Here is a 19,642-nt window from a genome sequence, read left to right as displayed (position 1 = left end):
ATCGCATTACTTTTCATATACATATACATACATATGCATGAGATCACTCGTTTCTGCATCTTCCTGGTCTGTGTTTTTGATCAAGTGATTCTCGAGTCATTCAAGAGATGCGTAATAGAGCGCCCCCTAGCGTATAACAGTAAAAACATGGAAAGAGTTAATGCTCATTAAAAAATATTTTAAATAATTTAATTTTTAATTTTGGCACATATTTTGCATGCAGTTTTCTATCATGAAATTGCTAATCTGATCTTAATACGTATAACTGAATTGAATTATTTAAAATGGGCAGAAAACACCCTCCATATGAGTGGTTTTTTCCCTTCCTTCAGTTGTCTTGTGTGTTGTGTAGTTCTGAGCGTGGGTGAAGGTGGATACTGGGAGGGCTGCTGTCGAGGACAGGTGGGCTGGTTCCCTGCCAGGTGTCTGGAAGACATTCCTGTCAAACCTGACAAAGAGAGACCAAGTAAGTCCCTCAAGAGTGTCTGTGGTGAGAGAATACCATCACAGTCTCATCCTTAGCTTGAGCTGCTTTGTTCTTCACCTTCAAAGTTAAAAGCCTTTGCTAAATATTGTGAGTTTCTATAAGTTTAAACCAGTTGTTAATTGTCAGTGCATGTTGATTGACTCCATTAATGTCCAGTTCCTCCAGCTCCTTCCAGATGCTCTTGATCATAAGATGATCTGCTATAATGTTGTCATTTGTTCACCAGAGAGCAGAATGGAGCGCAGCGACAGGAAAAATCTCTTCAAACATTTCACTGTTGGTTCCTATGACAGCATCGATGGGTAAGACCTCAGTCAGACCTGATTAAAAGCATACAGTTCTTCTCAAAAAACCTGCAAGTCCAGTTTCTGTAACACTACACAGCTCTATACTGACTGTGTAAAAGCGGCTTCACAGTAATGATAATAACAGTCAATCGTGCAAACACTATCAAATATGAGACAAATCCAAACTCTGCTGTAAAGTCGCTCTAAAAAAAGACAACAGTGTCATTACTCAGATCAACTCAGTTCAAGATTAAGTTTTTGTTTTTACACACAATGATCTCTTAGTCATAAGATCATGACCTTTTTAATTAAAAACATTTCCTCAGACAAGAGATTAATTCTTAAATTATGAAGCACAGCAGGCGTTAGTGTCTTTGAAATCTTGACAATTATCAAATGAGCTTGTTTGGATATTTTAGAGCTTATATAATAAGACAATAGTCTTTGAGAGGTCAGTGTTAAAGTGATTTTACTCCAGTAAGTATTTGTAGGAGTTAAACATTCCCAATGGATGTTTACATATGAAGTACATTGATTTATTAAGTCCTGTCTACATCGACATAAATTTTGTTATTATAATACATCATTAAAAAGCAGATTAACAAGTCAAAAGTATTGAAGCATGTGTGTTGCAAGAGATTTAGTGTTATATCTCGGATTTGATCTGGTAGGTGTCAGTTTGAACATTTAGCCATTATTTAAATTATGATTCAGTGTTGCACCATATTGATTATGAAAACGAAATTAGATTTCTTTGAAACTTGTTTCTTTACAATTTAGAATGTTTTATAGTTTTTATGAATAAATAAAATTGCATTTTTGCATTTGATATGTCGAAAGAAAAAGAAAAAACACGATTGTCCCTTTTTTATTTTTATTTTTCTGAAGTTGGCAAGTTCCCCAGGCGCGACAGATGCGCGTCTGTGACACATGCGTCAGACGTCGTTGGTCGTTCAATGTGCATCGCGTCTCACGCTCTGAGCGTCGCGTTATTGAGGCGATAAGTGAAGCGTCTAATCACGCGTCCGGAGCTCCAGCGGTGGAGAGACGCGAGGAACGCGCGCGTTTATGATCATCGAATCATCGTCATTCATCACCGAGTGATCGACACCGATCGATACAGATGATGTGTAATGATGAACCGCGCGGCGGTGAGGAGGAGGAGGATGATGAAGGGCTTGAATAACGCGAGTCATTTCCTCCACAGCGATTGTGTGACCGAGCAGAAAACGGTGGTTTTACAGAAGCAGGAGAACGAAGGCTTCGGGTTTGTGCTGCGAGGAGCTAAAGGTGAGACCTCATCTTCATCATCACCTTTATCTTCATCATCATGAAACATTGGTTGTCAGTCACACACAGTGATGAAGAACTGTCACAAACATTCAGACTAGAAATGATCATGTCAGAGCTCATTTAATCACTTAATTGTACGTGCACCTGTAGTGTACTTTAAATGTAATATTAATGAAATAAATTACCACTTAAATGACTTTAACACACTTAAGCAGACTTTTTTAAAAGTTCACTGTAATAGATGTCAAGATGTTGTTAACATTTAAAAAAAAAATTATATGTAATTTTATTTTGAATAATTGTTCTAATAACCTTTGTCGTGTTTAGATGTTGACTAACATACTAAAGCACATGCAAACTACTTGATTATATTCTTAACTGTATTGTGTTATTTGAAATTATATTTAAATGCAATATATTTTAACGTTACCTATAGTCAACCGAATGTGTAAAAGGTGACATACGATGCAATTTCAAGGCTTTCTTTCTCTTTGGAGTGTTACAAGCTCTTGTATGGAGATAAATCAGTAGCTAATCAGTTGAAAGAGAGGTTGAAAATCTGAATGTGAAAACTTGTCAATGAAAATGGCATGGTCACCGATAATGTTTGCTTGTAGTTCTCTGAGCCTGATAGCATTATTTGCCAAAACCATGTTTATTATCTCTCTCTCTCGTTCTTGCTTGAATATGGGATCCCTTCCTCCTTGTCATTCCCGACCCTCAATCCTACGTAGAGAATAATACATGTAACTTACTGTACAATGTCAAGGGGTATCACAAGTGCTGATATGGTGCATACAATAAGCGGCTGATTACTGTAACTGTAGACAGTAGTGCTGCAACGACGCGTCAACGTCATCGATTACAAAAATCTGTCAACGTGCGTGAAATTCGTTGACGCATCACACTGTTTACATCTCGCATAATGGCATACTGGGAATGGAGAAAGTTGCATTCTATCACAAAAACAGAGACCACTGTTATCAAAAGTATGGGAATACTTTAAACAGAGGCCAAATAAAATGGCCATTTGTTCCCTTTGCAAAACCGATATGGTGTATCACAGTAGCACAACTGCGAAGCACGAGCACCTCAGAGGAAAACATCCTGGCGCTCTCCGGTGTTACGGTTTAACTGCTTACGGTGTGATCTGGTGACCAACTTCCTGGTTCAGGTCTCTGCTGCAGATGTGATGGAACGACTGCAGCAGATTCGGCGATTCTAAAAGCACAAACTGATGTGATAATATTTAGTGTCTAATAAACGCAGACTTGCTCATTGCATGATTCTGATATTCTTGTAAAGATTACAAGTTATTGGTATGATCATCCGTAGCGGCTGAAGTAAGGATAAAATAAAAAATAAAGTAAGTCTGTGTTGGCGCGGGTTTCGAACACGCGTTAGGGGCCGTTCACATATCGCGGGTAAAAATGCGTGGAAAACGCTAGGCGTGCCGCTTTCTCCTTCTTTCCAAAGCGCTCGGGCAGTTGCTGTCGTTGCTAAGCAACCATGACGTGCTCTCTCCTTGAAGACGCGGAAATTTCAGCAAAGGATAAATGGAAATAAGATAAGCTGTTCCTTCATCTTAGCTGAGCTTTCAACATTGTTACGAGAAAGGATGAAGCTGATTGGTTAGTTCTTGTCACATGACCTGCGGTGCGCTTGCGGCATTCTGAAAAGTTGAGATGTTTTTAACTCAATGCGGTGCGGACGCGCCTGTTTTGCTTCCATTATGAGCGCGCATAACACACGTCTACATTGGAAATAATGAACTTGAGCGTGCAAAAGACGTGATATGTGAACGGCCCCTTAAAAGACAGCGCGCCGCGAGACAACAGTCACAGAACACTGAGCTACCCGAATCAGCTCCAGATCTCTGGAAACCATGCTAAACCATAGCAGAACCCTGACTACTTTTTATGGTTTGTGATGCTAAAGAACATTTCATGACGTCTCAGACAACTGTAAATTAGTGGCTACTGTGGTTTAATTATAAGCGCTATCGTAAACTCATATTTACCAAAGTAAAATAATTTTCTTTGCCTCTTTATTTTTGTATACTGTAAAAACTTCAACCACATTGGTTGAAAATGCATAAAGGTTGAAATATTATATTAGAAGTTGTACTTATAATTTTTTTTTTGTAAAGTTATCCAAAGGATTCATTAACTAATCAAAAAAAGAACATTAGATAAATTATTTATTGTAATAAAAATAATCGTTAGAGTAGTCGACTAATCTGAAAAATAATCGTTAGATTAGTCGACAGGAAAAATAATCGTTAGTTGCAGCTCTAGTAGACAGATTTTCTTTTACCTGTTTTCCTGTCGAAAAGTCCTCATGACATGCCACTGTATATCTGCTAAGATTTGTCTGAACTTTCAGTCCAGCCTCCCTCAGCATCAATCCGTGATTCACAACATGGTCCACTAGTGTTGCAAGAATGTAATTTGATAAGTTTGGTCCTCTTTGCACACGTTCTCCTCCTGCTTCAGGTCTTCCTCAGCCTCTGCCTCTTCCTCTTCCTCCTTCTCCGTGTACTCCTCCTCTCACCCTCACTCTTCTTCATAGATCATAATAATTGCGCATATTATTTAGTACCATAATCTCCTCAAATTAACTACACAGGACTGAGCTAAAATGTAGTACAATTAATTTATTGGTTAAAAGTTACACTTAAGGTGTTTTTTCACATTTGACTGCCAATGAGTACAAGAACATAATGAAAGTGATGTGACATACAGCCAAGTATGGAGACCCATACTCAGAATTCATGCTCTGCATTTAACCCCTCCAAAGTGCACACACACGCAGTGAACAGTAGGCAGCCATTTAAACTGTAGCACCCGGGGAGCAGTTGGGGGTTTGGTGCCTTGCTCAAGGACACCTCAGTCGTGGTATTGCTGGCCCAAGATTTGAACCCACAACCTTAGGTTTAAAAATCAAATTATCTAACCATTAGGCCACAACTTCTAAATGCTGAACACGAATGCTGTTTCATTCCCCGGAATAAGATGCTATTGTTAAGCATAGTCAGCATAGATATCCATGCACAATCAATGCATATTATGTGTTAATAATTACTAGAAATCACTGCAAATATAGTGAAACTGCTGTCTTTCCCGATTAATCCCATTCAAACAGCATTCACTGACAGTGCAATTTGTTTAGTACTATTGATAGCTCCATGAACCACGTGATCGCGTGGCGGTGAGTTCAAAGCATGTCACAACTGTTTCTCAGCTGCTCTGGTACAGCGAGTTTACTCTACAATATGTAATAGGATTAACATATGAAATATGTTGCATTATTTGTCTACCAGACAATACCTGAATGACAAAATTAATCTAGTTTCTTAAAATCCTGTAAAAACTAAGGATTTTCAGTGAAAATAGTTTGCAGTGTTTTACAAATAACTGATACATATGCATAAAACACAAATGTCTTTCTTGGCAAGTCGGGATGGCTGGCGTTGTTCATTGGTCGGGCATCGACCAATAAAATGTTTTCATTCGCAACAAAGCCCCATTTTGAATACCGCAAAATGAGTAGTAAAAGTGAGCGCTAGGATTTGAACTTTTACTGCCAGATCTGAGAGGTTGTAAGTGCCGACTTCACGTTGTGCAATGAAACTGAAGTAAAGTGCAAAAGTAAATATGTCGTAAACATTTGTGAATGCCATTTTCTTTATGTAAATGTAATTCTACACATTTGTAACCATTAATCTAAAACTTATGATTCAAAACAGGTGTTTTGATCATTGTCTGTGTCTGCAAATTGAAAGATTCAGCTTTTCACATCAGAGCTGTGAGTGTAAATTTCAACTTACAAATACGAATGTTAATACGACAAGTTCAAGAAGCTCTCGAGTTCCGATACTGTGTTACCTTAATATTCTTGGTGCATAAAGAAGATCTGTAAAGTTGTGAAGACTTAAGTCTCAAACCCAAAGAGATATTTTTTACAAAACTCCACACCCATCCTAAAATGCCTCGTTTAAACGGCCCCACATGTCTACGTCACTGTGTGGGAAAATTTGTAATGCCGCGCAAATATTCACACAAATAAAGAAGGTGTAACTTTTATTCTCGGTGTTGCTGCCGCTGCCATGTCAAGGAGACGCTGTTTCATTGTGAAAGCAAAACTACTTTGGTCTTCCAAAAGAGGACACTACTAGAAATCAGTGGTTCAGTTGTATTTACAACACTGTTCCAGAACAGTTCAAACCAAATATTCAGATGTGTGCAGCACATTTTACAGAGGATGAGGATTGTTTCCTGTGAGAGTAGCCTACAATGCCAGTGTCTGTTTCTATAAAGTCGGTCAGTATACAAGTGCAATAAGTCTCAGTTAGTCTAGCACAGAACATGTTGGTCTGACCTGAAGACGTCTACATGCTCATATAAGTTATAGCGCCACCTACTGGCAAAAGGAAGTGTCATGCTTTACACTGTTATGCACTATTAGCAGCACAGTAAAATATGCCACTGTATGCTAAACATGCTAGAAATATTGTCAAACATGATAGCAACTATGAAACAGGAAGTTGTTGTAACTCAGGCAAGCAATGTCCGATCTGCCCCATACTTCACACGTCTGATAAGAGTTCTGTCCTGAACACAACAACAAGCCCGTATTCTATTATAGTCATAGTGCCACCTGCTGGCAACAAGAAGTGACATATTTAACACTGTTATGGACTCCTAGCAACATAAAAGAAAGCATGAACAAGTGTTAAATAGGCTGGCAACATTCTTGAACCATGCTAAAACATGCTAGCAACACTTAGCTAAGTGTTAAAGCATGCTAGTGATGCAGTGAAACAGAGCATTATTGTAACTCGTGCATACAATGTCCAATCTATTTCAAACTTAACAAGTTTGATTAGAGTCCTGGCCTGAAGATATTTACATGCTCTTATTTGGTTATAGTTATAGTGCCACCTACTGGCAACAGGAAATTACTTGTTTTAAACTAACTTAAACGTGCAATGTCCAATCTGCCCCAAACTTCACATGTTTGGTAAGAGTCCTGGGCTGAAGACATCTACATGCCAATATTCAGTTATAATCATAACGCCACCTGTTGGCAGCAGGAAATTTGAGACAAATATTTACCATTTAATAAGCATTTCTCAACATTCGCTGTTCTCCTATGGCCCCCGGTTGGCAGTGAGCACTGGTGGGAGGACCCTTTCATCGCTTTCGTGCCGGGACATGCATCACAGTATGTTAAGTGGCGTAACATTTCCATCACACGCTTGAGGCATTCAGCCAATCACAATGCACTGGATAGCTGTCCAATCACAGCACACCTTGCTTTGTAAAAAGCAACAAGTTTCAGAAAGGCAGGGCATAGATGAGAAACAATAATGTACAGTATGTGGAAAATAATGTGTTTTTTTTTACTTTAAAATGCATGAACACCAACACCATATTACACCAAATACACAAAATAATGTTCTTTTAAGTTCCTTTTCCCTTTAAAGGGACCATCACAATAAAGTGTTCCTGTGGCTCAGTGGTAGAGCATTGCGTTAGCAGTGCAAAAGGTTGTGGGTTCGATTCCCAGGGAACACATTAGCTAAATGTTGACCTGAATGCACTGTAAGTTGCTTTGGCTAAAAGTGTCTGCTAAATGCATAAATGTAAAGTGAAACTCCAGTCTATAGAAGCCTCCGAGAAGCAATGGGATCTTCTGTTCACTGCGGCTGATTTATGGGAACTGTCAGGTGTCACTGCTGGTTTGTGTATAGCTGGCGGAAGGGAAAGAGCAACTCAGTGAAATCTACACCATCTCGCATGTGAAAAATACAGTGGCTTTTAGATTTAAGTAAAAACCCACTCCTGTGTAGCTTCCTTTTCTCTTTGTGTATGTGTTAATTTAGTTTTCTGAGTTCATTTGGGGTCAGATTGCACTTTGTTTGTAGTTAAGAGCATGCAACAGAGATGAATCAGACATCACGTGATGCTGGCATCATCATAACACGAAGGCTCCATTGTTTTTTGGGCTCCACAGCAGACATACCCATCGAGGAGTTCATCCCGACTCCTGCGTTCCCGGCGCTGCAGTACCTGGAGTCTGTGGATGAGGGCGGCAGCGCCTGGCAGATGGGGCTCCGCACGGGAGACTTTCTCATCGAGGTGAGAGCCCTGCATAGTGTACACTACGGTGCCTGGAAGGGGACATGTTCATCTCACTTCTATTTGTCATGGGAAAGTCATATTAACTCATAGAAATGTGATATTATGTCTTTGCCACAAGATATTACTTTGGGGAATGTCTTATTTCATGACTAACGTAGACTAGGTCCCTTGGAAGTTGGAACAAAGAAATAAAATAAGTCCTCTGTAACATCGTAACATCTCAGCACTATAAATAGGCCAATGCACCAATAAAAACAAGTCTTTTTCAACAAATTAAATATTTTTTATTAAGATGGGTATTTGGCAATAATGAAATTAAAATAAAGGCTATACCGGATTTGCTTTGCCACTAGCAGCTGAAATTTAATAAAAGAATAATGCCAACATTAGTGTATATACTCTGTCTACATTATGCATTTAAGACTCAATTAATATTTAGTTATAATTAGAAAAACCTTTACTCACCAAGATTAGGCTAGGGCTACATGTTTTTGTGGAGGAAAATGATTGAATCCACTGTAGATGTCTTCAGCGCGTTCCAGCGCTCACTGATGGTGCGTCCAACAATATAACCCAGTGGCTCATTATTCTCATTATAAACATGGTCAAAACTTTTCCGCACCACTTTGCTTTAGTTGCTGGTGCAACCAAAACGTAATCGCTAGAGGCAAGCCTCCGTGTCACCTACTCAGCACCCTTTCGCATCTTTTTGTGCTAATCAAAACACATCACATGACCGCTTATTTACCAAATCAGAGCGCAAGCTCAAGCCTGTGTAAAATATAAATTAAGCCCGAACCCGACCGAACTCGTCGGGTCCTGTTGGGTTCGGCCAAAGATCTTCAGCTCTAGTCAAAACCTTATGTTCATAATTGTTAGGTGTTTACAATATTTGCAAAATATATGGTGGCAAATACTAGCATAATTATACAGAATGTTAATTAGGTAAAGTGATACACAATTAATATAAAAATATGTCCCTAACCAGTTGATATAATAATAATAATAATAATAATAATATACAAATATTAAATAAAAAGGACACAATCAGTTGAAGGATTGACAAGACTGTGGGATGGATAAAAATGTTTTATCCATATCTGATATAATTCATTGTTGCTATGGTAACGCAGGTTTGTTTACCCATAAACTCATGGCCACAAGAAAAATCCGCTTTCTCTTACCATAAGCCTTAGCAAGACTTTATTTACATTGCATGGCCATGACATAAGGATGTCATTACTTTGACAAAATGATCTCGTGGCCAAAACCTAATATCACATTCCCACGAATTAATATGTCATGGCCAGGACAAAATTAAGTGAACCAAACATGTCCCCTCCAGGTCACCATAATACACCATTACATGAAGCTGTTATCTTTCTGCGTCTCTGTAGGGATGGAAATCAAAAGAAATGTGTAGATTCTGGTTCCTGTTCCATTTATTCTGGTTTGTTACAAGTTCAGTTAATAATTCTTTTGGAAATTTAAAGAAGGAAAGCGTTGATGATATTTAAAAATACATAAATAAATAAATAAAAATTATTACAATTGCATCTGAAGCATTAATACATAGTACAAAAATGAATCACTCTATAAATATTGGGTAGCACTTAGTTTAGGGACCAGTTCTCACTGCTCACTGCTGTTGTTTATTACTATGCATATGACTAGCATATTGGCTCTTTATTACCACTTATAAAGCATATATTATATTGATGCCTTATTTTGCATGATCATATTTAAGATCAGTTAAACCTACTCCATACATAAATGTAATAGCTACCTTACTAACTATAAATAAGCAGCAAAATAGGCGTATGTTGAGGCAAATGTCATATTTAATAATAAGAATTGGTCCCTAAACTAAAGTGGGAGAAAATATTGAGAAAAAGACCTGCCTGAGAACCAGCTCACAAAGGGAGTCTAAATTACATTTTAGGTTTTGATTGTTTTTCTTTGGCGTTCACTGCCATAATAACTCATGCAACAAAACTCATTTGAGCAGATTTTGTTTTTTTTGGAGATCTCAAACCATAACTGGAACAAAGTGACACTTCTGTGAGTCCTGTTAAATCACCAGCTCTAAAGCAGTTCACAGTGACAGAATTTGAGACTCCCGAAGTCTGTTCAGTGTGAGAAATCATATTTTCACAATTAATATTAAGCTTTTAATTTAATATGGATAAAACAAACTTTAGAACTAATATATAAAGTGGTTACAACAACTAGCTTACATTTACTTCTATTTAAGCTCAATGTAAGTAAACCTTTATAAATTAAATGTTTCACTAAATTATTCATGGATTGATATCTTCCTCAGACTGACTCTCTCCATGTTTCGTGTGATTGGCTGCCCACTGCAGATGTTCACGTTAATCACAAACTCTACATCAAACCCTGAGTTCACAGAGAATGTTTATAGTGAGCGTTTCTTAGTGGAATTGGGTTTGTTTGTTTGGTCAAATGAATATTTTCTCTTCTCATCCATCTATTTACATCTTCACTGTTGAATGCTCTTTATTATCCTGATAAAGAAGAGATCCAAATGAGAACGTCTTGAAATTTAGGGTGTATTTTTTCACTGTCATCTTGTTTAAATCAAATTATTTTGACTTTTAAAGATATTCTTGGATCTCAACTTGGCCATTGGGTTGAAACTGTAATACAAATGTAGGTTGGCCAGCACTGCGTTTAGAAATCAGGTCAAATAACCATATGTTCTCACAGCCTACATGTAATGAACATACACAAGTTAAAGCCTTTCATTTAGGATGATTGTAATTCATTGTCCTCTTCATCCAGAACCCTGTTGGTTCTTAAGTGTCCTGATGCCATTTCACTGACTGTTTCAGTGCAGTGATTCAGAAAGAGAGAGCGATCAAACTGGATCACAAATTGTTTCAGACCATTTTGCTAAATGATTTGGCTAATTCACTGGAATGAACAGACTCGGAAGAATGATTAATTTGTGTGAGATTTTATATACGGATGCCATAATTGCTTAAATATTCTCCGGTCAGTCTGCAGGCACCACTGGAATAACTTGTTCATTAAATAATTCACAAGACCAGGAACATGCATTAAGAAACTCAACACAGGTGGCAACATTGCAGCTGCAGTAGTAACATCTACAGATCCTTTAACCTCAAACAGAAAACATAATGACCAGTAACATCCTGAGCAGTGTGATTTCTCTTACAGGTCAACCATCAGAATGTGGTGAAGATGGGGCACCGACAGGTCGTTAACATGATTAAACATGGAGGAAACCGACTCGTCCTCAAAGTGGTGACGGTGAGCAGAAATCCCGAACAAGACGGCAAAACCCGTAAAAAAGGTACTAAACACTTTACTGTATGCGTGATGGATGGAAACGGCCTGCTTTGACATTCTTATTAGGCTTACCAAAAATAGAATTTAAGTTTATTTTAATGTAATTTTTTGTCGTAGCTCCTCCTCCACCCAAGAGAGCCCCGACAACTGCACTCTCAATGCGATCCAAGTCCATGACATCTGAACTAGAAGAATTAGGTGAGATAAATCTGATAAATCATTGATATTTCACAATAAATTCTCTCTTATTGTGAGAATTCTCTTAGGGAAGTCGTGGCCTAATGGTTAGAGAGTTGGACTCCCAATCGAAAGGTTGTGAGTTCGAGTCCCGGGCCGGCAGGAATTGTGGGTGGGGGGTGCATGTACAGTTCTCTCTCCACCTTCAACACCACGACTTAGGTGCCCTTGAGCAAGGCATTGAACCCCCAACTGCTCCCCGGGCTGATGAACACTGCTCCGGGTGTGTGCTCACAGTGTGTGTGTGTGTGTGTGTGTTCACTGCTCTGTGTGTGTGCATTTCGATTGGGTTAAATGCAGAGCACAAATTCTGAGTATGGGTCACCATACTTGGCTGAATGTCACTTCACTTCTTATGAGTAGTGTTTGTTAAGTCAAGCATCAATATTACTATTGCTTTGATTAGGGTTAGTGATCTGAACAATCCCTAAAAGCTGCTTTATACTTCTGTGTTGGCCTGTTTCCAGCCCAAGAGTTTAATTCCCGAAATCCAGTGCTTTTTTTTATTTTTTATGTTTTGGATAAATGAAGTGACAGTTCAGTTCAACATCATGCCACTGTTAATTGAGCTTACTTTCATTGAACTGGGAATAATACTTTCAAAAGAACCTAATCATGAGGCATTTGTTTGTGGTTCATCCTTTCTCTGTGTGTTTGTTGCTGTGTGGGAAGGATGGTGCAATATGAAGTGTCTACTTATTTATTTATTGCACTGTGAATAAAAATATTTCTTTATTCCTAAACCCAATTTTGATAGGGGAGCCAAGAACTGATGCAACGATAAATTTTGAGTTTTGTAACATGGCATCACATTATTGTGATGACATTGACTCCAGGAATATTATGGATTTTTTAAATAATCAGATCTGAGTGGTCTGTGGATACTATGATTACATCTGTAGACCGTTCCAGCCAATATGTGCACATTGCCAATATCAAACAAACAAAGTAAATGAGGTTCAGGATGTTATGTAAGTGAAAATTCATGCTACTAAAATTTTCATTAGTTTTGATTGTTTATGTGTTGTTGTTTTGATGTGACAGAGCTGGGGCCTGTACCATGATGGTAGCTGAACAAATTCAGAGTTACAGGATTAGTTTTGAGTTGACAAAACCAAACCTCTCCAATCTGACTTTGTTGGTACCATGATGCTGTTCATCAACTTTCTTTGTCAACTCAAGCTTTGATCCTGAGTTTGTGGAGCACGTGCACATGAATGTGTGACATCACTGGCAAACAGCCAATCACGAGCCTTGCAACACAAAGCAAGTTTGATTTACTTCTCGCGAGAGACCCAGCGAGATTCAAAACTAAAGGTTAAAGGTTTTGCTAAAGGTTAAGAGATTTAAGAATTTGACAAATTTAACATCATATGAAAAATGAAGGAAGACAAATTAAATAAATTATCTTGCTCTGTCAGTGCAGCGACAAGTGAAACTTGTTAACTTAGTTTATACATTTGAAAATATTATGAATTTTCAATAAACGATTTATAATAACTGCTAAACTAAAATTGCTTGTGTGTAATAGATAAAAAAATAATAATAATATGAATTATAATAATTATATAAATCATAAAATGACTCCGTAATTATCATTAAACCAGACATTTTTATTTTATTTTATTTATTTATTTTTTTTTTGCATTAGTGACCTTTAATCTGGAGCAAGATAAACTGGGGGAGTGATTTGTGTCAGACATTTGTCACTTTTCTCACATCTGATTGGTCCAACTTCAGTTTGAGATCTTTAACCCAGAACATAATCTGCCCCGGAGCAGGTCAGCCGTGGAGTAAAAGTTACTAAGGCAATGAATGCTGCTAAAAGCCAAGCCGCTTAACATGGTACCTAAAACCCAGGATTGGTGCAAACTAACCTGAAATTTACCTGGCTAGCCAGCTAATCCAGCATCAGTGGCTCTCAACCCAAACTAATCTCTGCAAGGTGACCACAAATGATTTTAAATAAAACAAAACAAACTTTAAAATAAGTTTAAAAGATCAAGATGTAATCTAAAATCATATTTCTTATTTTAATACAGTTTAATAGAGGTTTATTTTAGTGAAATGTGAAACAAGTATTTGTTGTCTTGTAGTTTGTGTTTTTCATTTTCTTTATCATAATATTAGATTAGATTCAGCTGTGTTGCTGTCCATGGCTCTGAAAATTATCATTATTTATTGTTTACTACAGTGCAAGCACTAAGGTTGTTACATACTTTTTTCCTTCACGCTGTATCCCTGTGAACAAATTGCCCCAAACTGTTGTTGAAAAAGGATGCCTGTGTTAAAGATGGACTGCCATTTTTTTTCTTCTGTCCCTTGGACATTTCTGCCTTTTGCAGATAAATTTGAAGAGACCACGATGCCACAGAAGTTTGTACATGAAAAGGTATCATTGGACAAATTTGCCCCGATCAAGCCCCGCCCCTCAAGTCGCTTTTTGGCCTCACACATTGATTTTAATGTAAGTTGATTTGTCATGAACATGAACAAATTAATTAAACATGAACAGCACGTTAATATTATAATCATGATGCATAATTATTCATAAATATGTCTTGTGTACATTAAGCTCTTATCAACCAATCTGTTTTACAGCCGTCCACATCTGAAAGGTCAGGAGTTGCTGTAGTTTCCCCTAGTGTTCCTGGAAGATCCCATAGAAGTTATGTTTGTGTGCCAAAAAGCTGTATGAGGAGACAAAAGTCCATTGGTAAATATATCCTTGCTACTTTAGATGCTCAACTGAAGATGTAAAGATGTTACTGTAAAAAATAAATAAATAAATAAAAAATAAGCCAAAGCTAAACAGCTAATTGAGGTGCTTTCCTTTCCCAAGGAATCGCAGGAGAAGAAAAGAAGCTCCTGATACCTCCACTGCTTAAGTTCACCAGAAGTGTCTCTATGCCTGACACATCTGAGGATATTCCCCCACCTCCAGGTGTCTCTCCTCCATCCCCACCTTACAACCCCCGTACTCTTATGGTACAAGGATATGAGCCCAACCAGTCCATTTACATACAGAACTCAACAGGCAGATGCCACACTATAGACCGAGATCTAGTCGGGTACCATCGTCAAAACTTTGAACAATATGACTGTCAAACTCCTTCAGCTGCCCAGCAAAAAATGTGTTCCCATAACCCATATTCAGACATAGTGGGGGAAACTTTGTATATCCCACCAAAACCAGCTCGTAGGAAGTGTACATTGATAAAGCAGCCAAATGTTGAGAATAGCTCTGAGAAAACATGTTCAATCCCAATACCAACAATCATTGTCAAAGAGCCTTCGACTAGCAGTAGTGGCAAAAGCAGCCGAGGAAGTAGCATGGAAATTGAGACTAGCACCTCTGAGCAGCCAGACCAACTACATCCAGACAGCAGTGTCATAAAGAGCAACCCATTTGCAGCTGCTATTGCAGGGGCAGTACGTGACCGTGAGATGCGTCTTGAAGCACACAAGAACTCCCTAGGGTTCCTGTCAATGGATCTCGGAGATGAGGATCCATTTATCCCAACCCCTCGTTTACGCCAGTCTATGTCAATAGATGAAGGCATGTTTTCCAGCGATAAGAGTTTACAAAAGCTTATGGCTCCACCAACTTCTTTATTAGAGCTGCAGCAAATTGGAAGCAGAGGCAACATGACTGACTTTACCATCCCAGAACCAACAATTGAGCCCTTCACAACACACACCGGGAGCTGCCCCAATACAGACGGTCCCATCAGTCTCAATGATGGAGATTTCCAAAACCAGACATCAGGAAAGACTTTCGTCGATATTCGTCCACAATTGGCTCTGGGTCTAGCTGCAAGTAATAGAGCTCTGAAGGAGCATGTGCAACCCCCTCTTCCTCCACCTAAAGGAGAATCTCACAGAGCAAACCTCAACCAGCCACTCTTCATAGACACCAAGCTACGCTCAAATATTGAAGCCAACTTTGTTGCCACAGCTGCAGTGGTTCAAGCAAAAGATTGTGGAGGTTTGTTTAGACACACAAGAGAGTCTAATCACGGAACAGAAAAGGCAAAGGAAAGTAATCCATCCGAGAAGTCAAAGAACTCCAACAACACATCACAACAGCAGTCAGCAGGGCTCCTCATGGTCCACACACAAGATAGGGCCAAGTCAAAAGTAAACAGTCAGCCTAATAGATTAGAACAAGAAGAGTCCCCTGGAATGGACAATGCACCCATTGATTCCAACATCAAACATACAGCCCACAACTCCCAGCCACCTCATACGAGGACCATCGTCACCTCTGCCACCTCTGTGGAGGAGCCTGTCAGGTTTACCTGTACCATTCCTCCGCCCCCAATGACCTCGGTGGATATTGATGAGGAGTTTGAACCCTTGCCTCCACCTCTGGAGTTTGCCAACAGCATTGATGTTCCTGAGGACCAGGTAGTGGAGATTCTCAAACAGAAACAGAATAATGCAACCATAGGACCTGTTTATCATTCACGTGCTTCTACCACTGACAGTGTGGAGTCCAAGTCTCTTTCGGGGATTGTAAACTCCATGACTCTTTACACCTATCCTCCACCACCTCCAGAAATGTTTGAGCCAGTCACAGACTCAGGCATCGAGGAAGTCGACAGTCGGAACAATGGGTACCCTCACTTTGACATCAATAGTACAATTTCTACAGTGTCCAGTATCTTTACTCTTTCATCAGAAGGAATTGATGACACATGTATAGCCTATGCAGATGGGCATACTCTTTCGATGGACAGACCACCTGTTCCATCAAAGCAAAAAATGAAGCCCATAATCAATAAATGCAATGCACTTTACAGGGACCCTTTGATACATGAGAGCATAGAGTCTTTCGTACAGCCACCACCAGCCCCTCCACCACCCCTGGGTTGTGGAGCACAATCTGAGCTTCGCAAAAAGCTTGCTCAGCGAGGCACTAAACTGTGGGAACCCCATGAGCTCCCGAACCCCCTCAATGCAGATCCTAAATGCAATGTGATCAATGAGCTTAGTTCTAAACTTCAGCAGATGAACAAGGACAGATTTCCAACCCAGGGAGGGTCACCACCTGCAGGATCCAAAAGCATTGGATCAAGGTGAGCCGCACATTAACAGCCTAGTCTGTCCCATGTGCAACATTCCTGAACAAAATAAGAAAATGAGATCAGAACAATGTGGTCATTATTAGGACAGTGTCTCGTCTCTAGTTATTTTCAAGCTGTCTTAAAAAAACAGATCACTGGTGGATTAGAACTAGAATGTGTAGATTGGACACTCCTGGAGTAAATTGAGGACAACAAGTGAAATAAGATTAAACCTCAGCCAAATGTTCCAGCTATGAGGTAATCTTTTATTGCAGGGGTAACCTTCAGGACACACCTGCCTGTAATTTTAAAGAACCCTGAACTGTCTCTCCAGACCTGGACAAACCTACTTGATTTACTTACTTAATGAAATTAAGATACACTAAGAGTCATGACCTCTGTAAAAATATATGAATTGGTGAATTTAAAATACTGAGAAAATCCCAGCATGCAGTTCTTCTGTAATCTTATCTCCTTATCTCTCTTTGTTTGTCCAGAAACTAAAAAAGATATTTTGGTTACAAACTCTCAATATGTTTATCTCATGAATTTTTAGACAGACTAAAATGAAAAAAATAAAATAAAAAGTGGGACAAGGTAAGTTGGACACTCGTGTTTCACGAGTATTAATAATGATATTAAGGTGTCTCAACACTGAACTTAATTGAGTGATCTGTTCATTTGCTTTGACTTGACAGTGCAGTGGTCTCCTCTGAGCCACATGCCTTGACATAGTAAATGTTGTTGTTGGATGATGCCAGCGAGCTTTCCTTTATTCCTTAATGAGTCCCACGTCCTGTTCTGCATCTGACTTCTCTTTCTGCATGTCTGTGTGTTCTCAGAGAGTGGATGGCCCAAGCCTCAACACAGAGACACTTGCCACCTCAGGCTTCCAGTCCAGCCTCGCCTCCTCCAGAATCCGGGCATAGCTCCTCTCTCCCAGGCTCTGCTGCCTCCCCCACATTAATAAATGTTTTTAGACCTCCATCTCCATCTCCCATTGTAAATGCAGAGCAATGCTACAGCCCCAGCTCAGTCAGCAGTCAGTCACCGTCCCCTCTCACACTGTTTCAGGCTTCAGACAAGCCCTTTGCTGACAAACCTGTCCTACTCTGGACCAAACACGATGTAGCCGACTGGCTTGAAAGCCTCAACTTGCAGGAACACAAGAAGGCCTTCTTGGACAATGAGATCGACGGCACCCACCTTCCCAACCTCCAAAAGGAAGATCTTGTAGACTTGGGTGTTACTCGTGTTGGCCACCGGATGAACATTGAAAGGGGTCTCAAACTTCTAATGGACAGATAAAGGGTGCAAACCCTCTGTAGAGTGCTTGGCATGGATAATGGCTTGATCAATCCCTTGTTTTCTCTAACTTCTTTCAGTCTATCTGTGATGCTTCTGTTGGAAATCGTGGGATGATGTTCCCTCTATTGTTGTCAGAGGCACAATAAGTACCATAGACGCAGAACTGCACTCAGAAACACTTGGAGGACTTGTTCTTGCCATCAAAAGCTCTGTTTAAATGTCAGGAGTTTAAGAACTCTAACAAGCAGAGCTCGGAGATCCTTTTGTTATTTTACCTTTGATACAGCTATTTCTGGGAAAATTTAATTTCAGATGATTTCTGCAAGCGTTCTGTATGTGGCAGAGAACATGGATACCAAGAAAAGCACTGTTGCTAGCTGAAAACATTCAATTCACTCAGGCTTTAAGATGAACATGTATTCACATCGTTAATAAATGTTGGGCACATCCACACATTCATGATAAGTGCAAGGGATGGTGGCACAAGTGAAGCCACACTTGATACCTGATCCTTCTTGATTTTCATGAGACTGAATGAGCTGAAATTAAATACACATACGGTTTTCCTACCATTTCCCCAAACAAAAAGGATATTTTTTGTGTTCTTACTGCAGATATGCCAAGATATAGAGATTTAAAAACTTGAGGCTTGAGAGGAAGAATGATCTTAATGAGAGCTTATGGCATAGCTCATAAATCAGGTGTAATTATTGTGCTTATCAGCTGCCATGGATCACATATCATCTATAAAAGCTTAACATTAATGGAGCGACAGAGCTTTTTTATACTGTGACTTGGTTGTTAATTGTGATATTGTTTGTATGAATGTTGATGTTAATATGAGGTTGCTGAGGACTGTAAGTAAGTGCTGGAGTTTAAACAGAAGGAATGAGGTCAAAACTATTTTGTAAAATGAAATGTATGCATAGAGGAATAGCTCACAATAATATAAATAAGATATTGAAAAGAGAAGCTTGGACTTAAATGAAAAGTCACTTATTTTAATGTGAGCTGCAGTTTTGGAGATTCCCCGAGTCCGGTTGGTTTTCTTTCTTTGTCAGACAGTAAACAAGAGGCTGTATTAATCAGGTTTAGTTATTATTAAACTTGGAACCATGTTTCTTAGACAACATACAATATATATATTGAGTAAATTATTACTTTTTAAAGTTTTATTTTTGTATGTGCCAGTGCACTCATTGCAGTGGTAATGTCTCTCTCTCTCCCACACACACACACACACACACACATATATATATATATATATATATATATATAGTTATTACTCATTGCTGAGATTCTGAGGGGTGACTCTCAGTATGAGTGAATATAGAACAATATTTTTTAAATGTGGGCAAAGGTTTGCCAATACACTGCTGCTACTGTGAAAATAGGTATTTTAGAAAACAGATCATCTTTGGATAGCATACAATAGAATAAGAGTATTTTCGATTTATATTATTATATTGCCTTTTCGAA

The 19,642-nt window shown here is 38.9% G+C and overlaps 1 protein-coding gene across 1 annotated transcript; it reads left to right on the top strand.

The window, feature by feature from the left end:
- The first annotated feature begins 1,910 nt into the window (after positions 1–1,910).
- On the top strand, positions 1,911–19,338 carry LOC132101145 (SH3 and multiple ankyrin repeat domains protein 2-like). The gene is made up of 8 exons (XM_059505860.1): positions 1,911–2,064; positions 8,086–8,210; positions 11,418–11,553; positions 11,667–11,747; positions 14,132–14,253; positions 14,388–14,502; positions 14,629–16,867; positions 17,698–19,338. The coding sequence occupies exons 1-8, from the start codon at positions 1,911–1,913 to the stop codon at positions 18,161–18,163; spliced, it is 3,438 nt and encodes a 1,145-aa protein (XP_059361843.1). The 3' UTR covers positions 18,164–19,338.
- Positions 19,339–19,642: the final 304 nt, after the last annotated feature.

This window comes from Carassius carassius, chromosome 23 (genome assembly GCF_963082965.1).
Source record: "Carassius carassius chromosome 23, fCarCar2.1, whole genome shotgun sequence".
Taxonomy (NCBI): Eukaryota; Metazoa; Chordata; class Actinopteri; order Cypriniformes; family Cyprinidae; genus Carassius; species Carassius carassius.
The sequence above is the reverse complement of the archived record's forward strand: the minus strand, read 5'-3'. Positions and strand labels throughout refer to the sequence as shown.

Bases quoted from the DNA above. Each gene is read 5' to 3' on its own strand.
- LOC132101145 (XM_059505860.1), top strand. From the start codon at position 1,911: ATGAACCGCGCGGCGGTGAGGAGGAGGAGGATGATGAAGGGCTTGAAT. The intron at 8,211-11,417 runs GTGAGAGCCCTG...TTTCTCTTACAG, and splicing joins CGGGAGACTTTCTCATCGAG to GTCAACCATCAGAATGTGGT. The intron at 14,503-14,628 runs GTAAATATATCC...TCCTTTCCCAAG, and splicing joins GAGGAGACAAAAGTCCATTG to GAATCGCAGGAGAAGAAAAG.